Source organism: Triturus cristatus, chromosome 4_1, assembly GCF_964204655.1.
Source record: "Triturus cristatus chromosome 4_1, aTriCri1.1, whole genome shotgun sequence".
Taxonomy (NCBI): domain Eukaryota; kingdom Metazoa; phylum Chordata; class Amphibia; order Caudata; family Salamandridae; genus Triturus; species Triturus cristatus.
Window position 1 is genome coordinate 219,398,157 of NC_140585.1, and position 14,020 is coordinate 219,412,176.

The window sequence follows — 14,020 nt, forward strand, 5'->3', positions numbered from 1 at the left end:
TATTGCTCCGGGGTCCGCGCACATGGGCGGGACTATTCACTAGATTATGACTATACACAGAGATCCGCTACTACAGAACCTCCAGTGACCTTGGAACTTGCCCCATACTCACCTTAGTCCTGAAGAACAGTCCCATAAGTCGCTGACAAGTGCCCGAATGCAAAACATGTTTTTCCTCCATAGGATTACATTAGCAATCCAGAAAATGCATTAAAAGTCCATTTCTGAAAACTGTAAAAATGTATAACTTGAAAAGTACTTACCCAATTTCGATGATCTTGGTATTTAAATGTACATAAACGTATGTGTTATATTTATAAATTGGTGCCAGATTTCTTTGAGGGTGGTCTCATTTACTGCTTTTGTGTGTGTAATAAATGCTTAGCAATACCCTCTGATATGCTTAACCGCTCTGCCACACTACCCCAAAAGAGAGCATGTGGTGTCATTTGTGTTTCTGTAATTGCTTTGGGGTTTGCCTAGACTCTTTACACAGTGTACCTCTTTGTGGTCCACTATATAAAATGCTAGCTTCCTACATATACCACTAATCAATCTTGGCAAATCTAATAAGAAAGCATGCTTAAGATAATTGCACCTAATCCTTAGAGTTACCAAGTCATCACTTCAAAAGGAATCTTACAATACTAAGCCAGTTCAATCTCTCCCGACTCCTCCCAACTCTCTCCACGTTTACTATAAATTATTGTCAATGGTCTTCCTGTACAGCTCTTCGTAGACAGCTATTATAAACAATGAAGTTGGGGGGCATGCAGTTTCACCTTCTCAATGATGGCAAGGGTCTGGCGTTTCTTGTCCCGCACTTGCTTCTCCTTCGTTTCCTATTTAAGAAGAGAAAACAAATAAGCTCATCATATAACATGTTACTATGACGGCAAAGTGAGGCAGCTCTCACAGGAAACCAGCAATACAGGGTACAGAAAACTTTATAGGAAGTAAGGTAATGCCAACTACATAATTCAAAGTCATGACATCAAGGACATGGGGGAGATAATACACTTAAATAAGAGCTAACTGGTCACACTTGTAGTTTTTGTTTTATTAACTGGAATTTTGAGAATTAGGTGCGACACGAAGGATCCTCAAGAACATATGTCGTGATCTTCCTTCCCCTTCACAGGAAGGGTGATGGCAGATTGGCTCGAGTCATTCTAATCTGGAGTTTGGGGGGTGACAGCCAGAGAAATCTTGGAAACAAGAACTGTGCCAACGGTACTGAAGGCAATGGAGCAGGAGCGGACAATATTCTACAACAAAGGTTCTTTATTACCTCAAGAAATACCCAGAGAAAGAGAATGTTGCAAACACAAGGCTAGTGAAAAAAATTCAGGGAAAAATAATTTTGATTAGAGAAGAGAAAATAATGCATAAGATAGAGATGAAAGGGAAAAACACAAGAGAGCACAATTGAAATATTCCTTGGTAAGTGGAGAAAATAACACCAAGATTGTACCAGAAACGCAGGGACTTCTATCACCATAGCTCCAATTTTGGAAGGGCACAAAAAGAAACCCTTGGCATGGACATGCACTTGGTTTACAGAGGACGGGGCATTTCCCAGATTTTGATGGTTCTTATTTTGGGGGTTAAAGTTTTCTGGACACCACCCTCTGCTCGTCAGCCCTTGCCTCCCCCACCCCACTGTACATTTATGAAAATACACAACGTGGAAGAGCCTATGGCAGAATGGAAAAAGAGCTGGTTAAAACACAGGGCAAATAAATAGGCTGTGTGGGCTGGTACAAGAGAAAGAAGAAAAGTAGGAAAAGATGATGGAGGAACAAAATGGGAGCAAAGCAAAAGAGATGAGGATCTGGGAAGAAGGGTGAGAGTTTGAATAGAAGCAGGCCAGAAATAAAGAATGAGTGAGGCCATACACTTAAAGCACAAACTATTTATGCTGCATATCAAATAAGGGACTTCATAATAAGGTTGAGACGTTTCTCTGAATCTGTATAAACACCCTGACGTCTGGTAATTGTGTGATCGTATTCTACAATAAGAAATACCATACTCTTAAAAGCATGTCCCACATGAACAGTCCCAAAAAGCTGGAAGGTACTGCAAGTCATGGGGAATCCACTTTATTGCCCTGTGTAAGTGTGGCAGACGGGGTCTGTTCCATACTTCGACTGGGCCATTATGGTAAATTGAAGCAAAGCTCATACCAGACATTTACATGAAACATCATCACCCTTTCCGAGGTCTCAAGCCAGATGTACAGTGAAGTTCAAAATGTATTAATTTAGCAGGGTCAGAATAGTGGGGGGTAAAGAGAACATACAATACAATGTACACATTTTTCGCTCCTTGGGGAATGGAGGAGTGCTTCTCTCTAGAACTGCCTCAGTAGTACCTAGGAGCAAGCTTCCCCTTACGTCTGTAACCTCTCTACACTGGGTAACACTGCAAGGAATATAGGTTGGTGAACACAACTCATTCCTCAAAAAGTGAACAGCAGCGCCAATAAATCAATGTCCAGTCAAATACTTATTATTTTTGTAATGAAAAGTAGCATTTTATTTTTAACTTTATGCATGCAAAGCAATATTACGACATACTTAGACAATATTAACACATTTCTCCTTTAAGTCGCGGCTCTAGTGTTCCACTGGCACTGTCCTTCCTGCTCTTCATAATGTGGTAGGGGTTATTCCCCATTCACTGGTGGCCGCATCTAGGGAATGCTCACTAATTGTATCACACAAGAAAAGCTACCCTATTCACCGAACTGATTTCGAACACATATAGAGGCACATTATTCCAATGATTTAGGTGGTGGTGGACATTACAAAAATTGTATGAACTGGCCTCACACAACACCAGGTGTCATGCTTCATCATCGGCTGTCCTCGTCCTCTAAAAACCACGTTTGATAAAGGGCGGGCCTGCACCTGGAGACAGGGAGGCACTTCTAAAACTAAGTGGAGGCCCGTGCTGGAAAAAATATTTTAATGATGCAGCTTGTGCTCGATATTAAAAATAATTAGTGGACAGCCGGGGGGGGGGCGAGGGGGGGGGGGGGGGCGGTAAGCATCACCAAGGAAGCAGCGAGGACGGACATTAGGTACAAGGCGAGGGACGCACCTTGACGAAAGTTTTACTACAGGGGCCCCTCAACCCCACCCCCTTTCCATGGGACATTCCCATACCTCAAATAGGGTGTCCTGAAATGTAGATAAAAAAGTTGGATTAGTGCCAACCTACAGCCTGAGACGAGATAGGAGCCCTTTTCTCTTCACGCCCTGATGAATGCCATGGACCCTCCGGGCCGTATAGGCAGAAACATGTTGGCAACACAGATGGAAATGAGGTACTAACCCCTCCCCAAGCACCCACTCTCCCCCCCACCCACCCCCCACCCCCCGAGTCTCCACTACTTATTTTTAATAAAGTGCCTCCCTGTCTCCAGGTGCAGGCCCGCCCTTTATCAAATGTGGTTTTTAAAGGGGGAGGACAGCCGATGATGAAGCATGACACCTGGTGGTGTGTGAGGCGAGTCCATACAATTTCTGTAATGTCCAACACCACCTAAATCATTGGCATAATGTGCCCCTATATGTGTTAGAAATCAGTTCCGCAAATAGGGTAGCTTTTTCTTGTGTGTACATGTAGATTGGAGGCCAGCTTACCCTGTTTACCCCGTTGCCTCTTGTTCCCCCACCCTTTCATTAAAATGGTTTTGTGCTTCGAAATGCTCACTAATTGGCCTTTACTCAAGAGTCCACTCCAATTTTGAGCAAAATAGTCAAGTGTCTTGGCGCCCCAGTGCTTTTAGCAGCGAGTCCCTCTGGCCTGATAGTCCTGAAACCAATCTCTAACAGCTCCAGCAGTAAGGAAGCTTGCATCGCCTCAGAGGGTGCCCTGTCCACAGTCACTCGCAATGCTTTGGTCCTGTTCGGACACGTGTGCTCTACTCTGAGCTTACACCGCTGGCTTTAGCAGAGATCGGAGGTGCTCTGGTGTTCTCCTCTATGGGAAGTTCTGCACTCCCCAAGGGATCAAGGCTCTTGGGTGGGGATCTCAATGCACCCACAGCTTCCCCGTCAGTTCACTGGGGCATTTCAGGTGCAATCCTCAATGTTTCCTTGTGACCTATGGGTCATGCAAATTCACAGCAGGAATGTAACAAAGGCCCCGGCGGTGCAGGGCCACTCACGGGGTTACCCATGCTGGAGGAGGCCCACAGTATCCGGCAATAACTTCCACAGCGGCCCCTCTTGGCACACGGGGGGCTCCGCAACCAGCACTGCACAGGCTTCACTTGCCCTGCATGGCACTCTGCTCATGGCTGCCTTACCAGCAAGCCTCTCCTCGCATTCAGGGGTGGCAGACTTGAATCTGCACATGGGCACTGACCCAACACGGTGCAGTAGCTGTGACCTTGCACTGGGAGGCCATTCGGCTGGGCTCCCAACTACACCTCCAACACTCTCCTATTCCTCGCAAGGCACACTGGTTGGTGCAAGGCGGCAGACACTGGTGCTCCAGGTTTCAGAGCTGGCACTCTTGTTTCCCTGGGTGATGACCCCTCGCCCAGCCTGGAGGCTAGGAGGCTTCTGGTTCCAGGCAGAAGTCCTACAGAGTTTCCCATCCGCACAAAGCCTGTCTGATTGCTTGTCATATGACAACATTTTGGGGTCTCAAACTCCCCTTCTTATAGTCCATTTCCAGACACCAAATGAGATTTAAGGTCTGTGTCTTTGAAGTTTTATGTCGAGGTTGTGACCACTCCACTGCTTCCTCTTAACAAGCATTGAAAATGCAATAGGTCTCGCCTTTGATTAAGTTTAAGCCATTTGCTTTGCTAATGCTATTGAATAGCAAAGCAAATGGCTTTAACTTAATGAAAGGCGAGACGTATTGCATTTTTAATGCTTGTTCTAAGTTGAGGTCAACTTCCTATTAACCCAACACCGCTCCCTCTCAAACATACCAGCAGTATTCACCACTGTTAACAGTGTGGAAACCGCCCCACCCCACCCCACCTCACTCTAATTGTATGCAATACTAATAAGCACCAGCAACTGGTCACAACAATGAAGACCCGAAAAAAGGTCAACAAGGCTAATAATCAGACCGTAGGCACAAATCAATCACTACAAATGCATGCATTGAACTACACCTTGCAAAGAAGTTAATATATAAAACATTTGTCTTAAATGTTATGCAGCCAACAAAAGTTGCATCAGTGATCAATCCAGTCTTGAAGTACTTTAAATGGATATTTTGTCTGAGGTCTCGTTCAGTTATCACTCAAACTTTTGTTGGCACAGGTAAAATATATATTATTTGTGGTACTGCGCCGACGATGCTGTGTACATCAATTTATAACGTTTGCTACAAGGATATTTATTGCTTATTTCGCTAGATATTTTTGACGGAGGAGCTTTGATGGCTTTCAAAATTCACAAATAAGAAGCCGAAAATAAGCTACTGTGGTAGTCATATCACCACTCAATATTGTACAGTAAAGCAAATACACCCCTTTTCGGCCGGGGTTGGGAAGAGAAGGTGGGATTTGTTGAAGGGCTATAAGAGCCCACTCTGAAGAGGGCCTTTTTGCACTTGGGTTTAATGTAAAGGCATGGGGGCGGGCCTCGGGGGTCGCTTTACAAGCGTCTCGAAGCTCGGATTCCCACACTGAGCAGCGAACAAAAGGCAATCAGGAAGCATTTGAGGGCAGCCCCCGCATGGCTTTGTAGTCAATCAATCAGGTGTAATTTCTCAGCAAATCATGGGCGCACTTCCGGAGCACAAGTGCACTTTCGGCAGCAGGAGAGTGTGAGAAAGTGCCATCTTTCTTGCATGGTATGCCCCCACTTTTTGCTGAATTGCTGAATGTACTTTGACTGAGTGTGCCCTGGGCTCCTGCCAATCAGGTGCCCAGGGCCTATCTTCCTTCCCTAAAAACCTCAAACCCAAATTGGCAAACCCTGGCCACATGTCAGCCCCTGGTAAATGGTACCCTAGGTACCCAGGGCCTTGTGACCAGGGAAGGCCTCTAAGGGCTGCAGCACTTATTGTGCCACCCTTGGAGGCCCTGTACCCTAACACAAACACACTGCCCTTGCAGGCTGAGTGTCTGGGTACAAGACAAAACAAAGTCGACATGGCACACATCCCTGTGTGCCATGCCAACAACCTATACTGCCCTGGCATACATCCGCCACCCCTCTAGCTGGGTGCCCTATGCCAGTGGTGTGGGCACAGGAGCAGGAGCCCTGTGCCCCTACAGTACCCAGGTCTATTCCTGGGCCCTGTAAGTGCAGTGCTGCCATTTAAGAGTACATGGTGCTGAGAGCTCGTCAAACACGAACTCCACAGCACCATAATGGCAACACTGAAGACTGAGAAGTTTGGGATCAAACTTCTCAGCACATTAAACCCACACTGATGCCAGTGTGGGATTTAATGTACCAAGCACCCCAGAGGGCATCTTAGAGATGCCCCCTTAAAACCTAACCTACAATCCACGTCTGCTCTGAGGCTGCCTAGGCTGCCACACAGCAGACATGTTGCTGGACCCCTGGGTGGGAGAGCCCCTGCTCTCCTGGGCCTGCAACAATGCACATCCTGGGCGAGGTGCTAAATCTCCTCCCCGAGGATGGGCAGGGGGAAGCTTCAAAGGCATGCCGGCTCTGTGAGCTTCTGCAACCCCCCACTCTGGCGGGAAGCTTGGCTGGAAACACCAAATAAGGACAGGGGATGTGCCAGCCTGCCAACCCCACCCCTCAGGTGGGGGAGGCGAGGTGAAGCACATCTCCGGGCTCTCGCCATCTTGAAGATGGGAAGCCCTGTCCTATCAGGACTAGGCTACTGACCCCCTCCCACAGGAGAGAGGCAGGATAGGGGGTGTACCCACCCCAGGTCAGGGACCCATTGGTCCCTGCCCTTCACCTACCTGTAACGCCCCTAAATCTAGTATTTAGGGGCACCCTGAACCTTCCATCCCCAGATTCCAGATTCCGAAATACAAAGAAGAGCAAGAAGAAAGAAGACCGGCCCTGCAGCTGCTAAGAAGAGGAAGACACCAACTGCTTTGTCCCCAGCCCTACCGGCCTGTCGACCCTCGAACCTGCTCCAACCCGGCATCTCTTCTGGCCAGCAACCTCACAAACCCCGGAGGACCTGGCTACCTTTTGGCTCTAAGCCCCTGGGACTCCCATGAGTAGAGGCTCTACTCAAAACCTACTTCTAATCCCTGGCAGCAGCCCGGAACCGCGAACCCAGCACACTCTGCACCAGCCAAGCCTGGCCAGTGCCGGAGTGAACAAAGACCACGAGGACGACCCCACGGCGACTGTGACCCCGAGTCCGGTACCCAAGGACCTCCCTCGATACTCCTGAAGAAGCCTGCAGCCTCAGAACAATGTGCCCCCCCTACCGCGATCAACAGAGGGTACGATTTCCCGACACCAAAAGGCACCACTGCACGTGGCGCCCCGCTGCCCCCTGTGCCCAATCCCGGGGTACCTACCTATCCTCCAACTACCCAACTTACCTCTCGAAGTGGTGGTGGCACCTGAAGAATCCTCGTCCCCGAGCTTTCAGTCTTTCTAAACCGGAGATTTCCCATTGAAATCAATTGAGCACCCGAAGGCTCAAAAGCACCCTGCACCCAGCCGCCCGAGTGGCCCTGGCAGTGTAACATCTACACCTACCTACTTCCCCACTTGCCCTGAGTAAGTGACCAGGAGCCCAGCTCCCACAGCCGCGTGGCCTGCTAGTCAGCAGCCACCAACCAAGGCCCCCCTACCTCTCATAGGATAACATTGGGCCTAACTCTCTCTGCACCCGGCCGCCCTTGTACCGCTGAGGGTGAACCAACGGTACCTACCTGACCCTGGGAGACCCCCGAGTCTATGCCCAGAACCTTAACTCTGCCAGTCGAGTACTCACCTTTAAACCGATAACTCAATTTTCTCCATAGGGTAACATTGACTGGCTTTTCCTGAAATTTCTTCGAAGTGTGGACTTTTCAAGACTTAAAATATTCACCAAAAATCAGCCGAGTAACGAAAACGAAAATACCCACCTGCTCTTAGGTGAGCTCCCAGTGCTGGATCTTGGAGCCCAGCACTGACTCTGAAAAATACTTACAACCGTACTTACCAGTAACCCAATTTTCTCCCATGGGAAATCATTGACTGTTTTTCTGTAAAATTTCTTCTAAGTGTCAATTTCTGCAATCTTTAAATATTCTTTAAAAATCGTATAATATCTGAAAACGTAATTACTTACCTGTTTTGGATAAAGGTCCCAGTACGGAGTAATGAGAACGGGAGCGACCTCTGACCCTGTTGCTCGGTAGGTTGCCCCCCCTAGCCATCGCACGGTCCTCCCCGTGATTGCTGCGGTGCTGTGCTGATTTGCTGCTGGGCTCCGTGCTTCGACCACCCAGCCCGTCTCTAGCTTCTTGTGCCTTCAACCCTTCTTCTCCCTCGCCCCCCTTCTTGCCTTCTGTGCCCAGCGCTCTGCTCTCCCAGTCCGCATTTTGGCTGCACCTGTTACTGTACTTTGTATTTTGTTACTGCATTTTTTTGTACTTGTGCCTCTTCCTTCTGTGTTAACTTCCTCCCTTGTATCTGCATTTTCTGCTTATTTTGTGCCTTCCGTAGTTTTTTTCCCGCGCCCCCCTTTGCCTTCTGTGACCTCCCGCCTCGCCCTCTGCTTCCCGCCGCTGCTCCCTGCGGCCCCGCCCCCCCGCCGCTCCAATTCGCCACCCCGCTCCCGCCTCCCAGCTGCCCCTCCCTCCCTCAGACCCTCATAATAGATGCCGCGCAACGTGCGCGCCGCTGGCGCACCTAAGGCAAGCCCGTCTGCGCCTGGACCACGCCCAGCGCCAGGACCCCTGGCCCCCGCGTCGCCAGCCCACCCGACTGAACTACGACGCCACCGCCCTCATCGCACTCAAAACCGGCCGAACCCCCGCCTGTCACCGAGCCACCCCTAAACGTACCCAAGGACCCTTCACCTGCCTAGCCTGCAAATTCACCTGCATCCGGACCTACACCGCACCCGCCAGACCAGGCCCCAGCAGCAACCACCTCAAGTGCATCCTGCTCAACACCCGCTCCGTCCACAGACACGCCGTCGAACTCTGGAACCTCCTCGACACAACAGCGCCGGACGTCGCCTTCCTCACGGAAACCTGGATGAACGCCTCCTCAGCCCCCGACATCGCCATAGCCATCCCCGACGGCTACAAGATCACCCGGAGAGACCGCACCAACCAAACTGGAGGAGGCATCGCGATCGTTCACAGAAACACCATCCGCATCACAACCAACTCCGACGACACCCTCACCGCCGCCGAGCACCTCCACTTCCAGATACACACCGACCCCATGACCACCCTCAGAGGCACCCTCATCTACAGACCCCCGGGACCGCGCACACAATTCAGCGAAACCATTGCAGACTTCATCAGCCCGCTTGCCCTCACCTCACCAAACCACATCCTACTAGGGGACCTCAACTTCCACCTGGAAAACTACAATGACAGCAACACCGCTGCCCTCCTGGACAACCTCGCCAGCCTCAGACTCAAGCAACTGGTAAACATTGCGACCCACTACGCCGGCCACACGCTTGACCCCGTCTTCTCCTCCAGCAACTACATCTCCTTCAGCCACTCCACCGGACTACACTGGACAGACCACAGCTGCATCCACTTCAGCTTCAGAAAAACCACGACCCACCACCACCCACATCAGGCCCCCTAAAGAGTCTGGAGCAAGATCACCACCGACCAGCTCACCACTTCACTAAACCAGAACCCCCCCACCAACACTACGGACCCCAACGAAGCAGCCCGCAACCTCAACCAGTGGCTCACCAACTGCGCAGACGCCCTCGCACCACTGAAGAAACACCCCATCAGACCCGGTAGCAAGAAAGCCTCATGGTTCACCGACGACCTCAAAATCTCCAAAAATCCTGCCGAACCCTCGTAAAAGCCTGGCGCCACGACCAGTCAACTGAAAACATGACAGCCATCAAGAACGCCATCCACAATCACCACCAAATGATCCGCCCCACCAAAAGAACAGCCTTCAGAGAGCGACTGGACAACAATTCCCACAACAGCAAAGAACTCTTCAGCATCGTAAAAGAGCTCTCCAACCCCAGCGCCAGCAACAACGACATCACGCCCACCCAAGACCTCTGCGACTCGCTGGCCTCGTTCTTCCACCGCAAGATCGCCGACATTCACAACAGCTTCGGCAACCAGACCACGCACCCCACTCCCCTACAGCACCCCCACCACCACCCTCCGCACTTGGACCCTCGTCAGCACTGAAGATACCATCCTCGTGATGAACAGCATCCACTCCGGCTCCCCAGCCGACCCCTGCCCACACCACTTCTTTAACACAGCCAACACCATCATCGCACCCCAACTTCGGAACGTCATCAACAACTCCGTCGCATCTGCCACCTTCCCGGAGGACTGGAAGCACGCGGAGATCAGCGCCCTCCTAAAGAAACCCACCGCGGACCCCACGGACCTCAAGAACTTCCGCCCCATCTCGCTCCTCCCCTTTCCCGCTAAAGTCATCGAGAAAGCAGTCAACAAACAGCTGACCGCATTCCTCGAGACAAACGGCTCCCTCGACCCATCACAGTCCGGATACCGAGCAAACCACAGCACTCATCGCAGCCACCGACGACATCAGGTTCCCTGCTCGACAACGGGGAAACAGCTGCCCTCATCCTCCTCGACCTATCAGCCGCATTCGACACGGTCTGCCACCACACCCTAACAACCCGCCTCCACCACGCAGGGATTCAAGGAGAAGCTCTGGACTGGATCACCTCCTTCCTTACAGACAGAACTCAGAGAGTCCGCCTCCCTCCCTTCCAATCAGCGGCAACCAAGATCATCTGCGGCGTTCATCAAGGATCCTCGCTCAGCCCCACCCTCTTCAACGTCTACATGAGCCCCCTCGCAGCCATCGCACGCCAACACAACCTTAACATCATATCCTACGCTGACGACACCCAGCTGATCCTCTCACTCACCAACGACCGCGCCACGGCCAAAGCCAACCTCCAAGAAGGAATGAAAGACGTCGCGGAATGGATGAAGCTCAGCCGTCTGAAGTTTAACTCGGACAAGATGGAAGTCCTCCTCCTCGGAACACCCCCCTCCGCCTGGGACGACTCCTGGTGGCCCCCGGCACTGGGCACCGCCCCCATCCCCACGGACCACGCACGCAACCTGGGTTTCATCCTGGACTCATCCCTCACGATGACCAAGCAGGTCAACGCCATCTCATCGTCCTGTTTCAACACCCTGCGCATGCTCCGTAAGATTTTCCGATGGATCCCCACCGAGACCAGAAAGACAGTCACCTAAGCCCTCGTCACCAGCCGACTGGACTACGCGAACGCCCTCTACGCTGGAACCACAGCCAAACTACAGAAAAGACTCCAACGCATACAGAACGCCTCCGCACGACTCATCCTGGACATCCCTCGCCACAGCCACATCTCTGCCCACCTGAGAGACCTGCACTGGCTCCCCGTCAGCAAGAGAATCACGTTCAGGCTCCTCACCCACGCACACAAGGCCCTCCACGAATTGGGCCCCACATACCTCAACAACCGCCTCACGTTCTACACACCCACACGCCAACTCAGATCCGCCAGCCTCGCCCTCACCACCGTCCCACGGATCCGCAGAAGCACCACCGGAGGAAGATCCTTCTCCTACCTAGCAGCCAAAACTTGAAACTCCCTCCCTACCCACCTTCGGCTGACCCAGGTCCATCTCACCTTCAGGAGGCAACTCAAGACCTGGCTCTTCGAGCAGTAGCATCACCTCCCCCCCTCCTACCCCCAGCGCCTTGAGACCCTCACGGGTGAGTAGCGCGCTCTACAAATGCTATGACTGATTGATTGATACTGTACCTGCTACTTGAATTTTCTTCCATAGGGAATCATTGACTGTTTTCTTTGAAATATTTTCGAAGTGTCAACTTTTAAAATAGCTAAATATTGTTTAAAAATCATCACAGTAATTAAGTCGACTTTCATCACTTGATTCTAAGTACTGACCCAGGACTGAATCTAGGATCCAGTCCTGGAATTCCAAACGTAATCCTAAAAGTAATCTGTTGCAAATAACTTGAAATTTCCATTGAGCTCAATGCATTGTTGTGTTTAAAATAGTGTTGCCTATTGCAACCACTTGTAACTGTTTACAAAAGTCAATTGCATATTGCAAAAGTATTTATATAACATATCTCATTCTGAGAAAGTATATTTTAATGCCAAGTGTTGGTTCTAAAATAAAACATGCATATATTTTTTATATATAAACCATTGGCCTAGAGTTCAGTTATTGAGTGTGTGAGACCATTTACTGACTGAGTGTGTACAACAAATGCTTTACACTGTCCTCTGATACTGCCTTACTGCTCGACCAAGCTACCACTTTAGAGAGTAAGGGCATACCTAACTTTAACCTCTGTCAAACCCTTGGGGACTGTGGACTCTGTACACCCTGTACCTATTAGGGAACAGTATATACAGAGCCACTTTCTCACAGGGGCATAGACCTAGCCCTGATTGGAAGTGTCTCCCCATCTTCAAGATGGCGGGGACTGAAATATGTGCTTCACCTTGCCACCCCCCACTAAGGGGAGCAGAGCTGGAGGTCACATGGCAAAGGTGGCAGGCCTTTGAAGCTACCCCTTCGAGCACTGGCCCATACTGGGGGGAGGAGGTGTGACACCTCTGCCCAGGATGTGCCTTATTTCTGGTCCCAGAGAACAGGGTTCTCCACCCAGGGTTCAAGAAACATGTCTGGTGGTGGCTGGCTGTCTACAGTCTGTCAGAGACAACACCACTCTTGGTAGGTTTTCAGGGGGCACCTCTGAGGTGCCCTGTAAGTGGCATCAGTGTGGATTTATTGAGAGGAGTAGTTTAGTACCAAACACACGTGTGTTCAGGGAAGCCAATATGGTGTTGTGGAACTCGTATTGTTGAGTTTTCAGCCTATGTACTCTCTATGGCTTCACTGGCACTTACACTATTAAAAAATAAACCCTTATATTGTACGGGCATATCTGCTCAGACAGATCTGCCCTCACCTCTGGTATAGTGCACGCTACCTTAGGGTTGTGAGGCCTGCTACAGGAGTGACTTACACATACCTTCAGGCAGTGCTGGCTTGCTGGAACGGCACTCAGGCAGGGTGCAATGTCGACTTTGTTGTTTTCTCCTTCACAGGAGCATGCAAGCTGCAAGGGCGGTGGCATGGTCCCAGTGGGCTTACAGGGGCCTTACAGGGAGCAGAAGTAACAATTGTGAATATGTTTTGGGGAAGAAACACTGGTACAGAAGACCTGGTTGGCAGGGACGCTGTGCACTACAAATGAAACCACACCAAAACCAGGCAAGAAGTTGGGGCTAACCATGCAAAAAGAGGCACTTTCTCACACACTCAACCATAGTGTCTCAGGGCAGGCAGTTTGCTCCCATTGAGACTAACTTCCTGCATAAATCCCATTGAGTTGGAATGAATGTGCTTAGGAGCATCTGGGTCTCTCTCCTAAATGTCCATAGCTACTAGGTTAAGTGCAACTAGTCCCTCTCTAGTTCCTTCACACGTGTAAGATGCTTGCGAACAAAGATGTCGCAGGGTCAAGTTGTTTCTCTTCAATGAATGAAATGTCTTATAAAGTGCAACAAATGCTGGAGGCGTCTTGGCGCGGTGTGAAACAAAGATGAAGCGATCAAGATCTTGGATTTAAGTAACTTATCGATGATTTTAAAAAAATCATGTTTTAAGTGGTTTTCTAAAAACGAGAAGTGATGGTGCTGTTTTCAGTTCAAATCAAAGACGGTTCCATTGTAAGGCCGTGGATGTGAAAAAGCTTCTTCCACCCCATGAGGCACGTTTAAAACCCGTGACCTCTATATATCTTGCTGAACTGGAGTGGAGTGTTCTGCTAGTGATATACCATTTACGTTTTTTTGTTTTTTT

The 14,020-nt window shown here is 50.1% G+C and overlaps 1 protein-coding gene across 1 annotated transcript in view; it reads right to left on the bottom strand.

The window, feature by feature from the left end:
• The window catches only part of PATL1 (PAT1 homolog 1, processing body mRNA decay factor), a 278,312-nt gene that overhangs the window by 103,068 nt on the left and 161,224 nt on the right, over positions 1-14,020 (bottom strand). Inside the window, exon 13 of the mRNA XM_085651893.1 lies at positions 783-842. Within this exon, the coding sequence (XP_085508019.1) occupies positions 783-842 (60 nt within the window). The remainder of the gene's footprint in view (positions 1-782; positions 843-14,020) is intronic.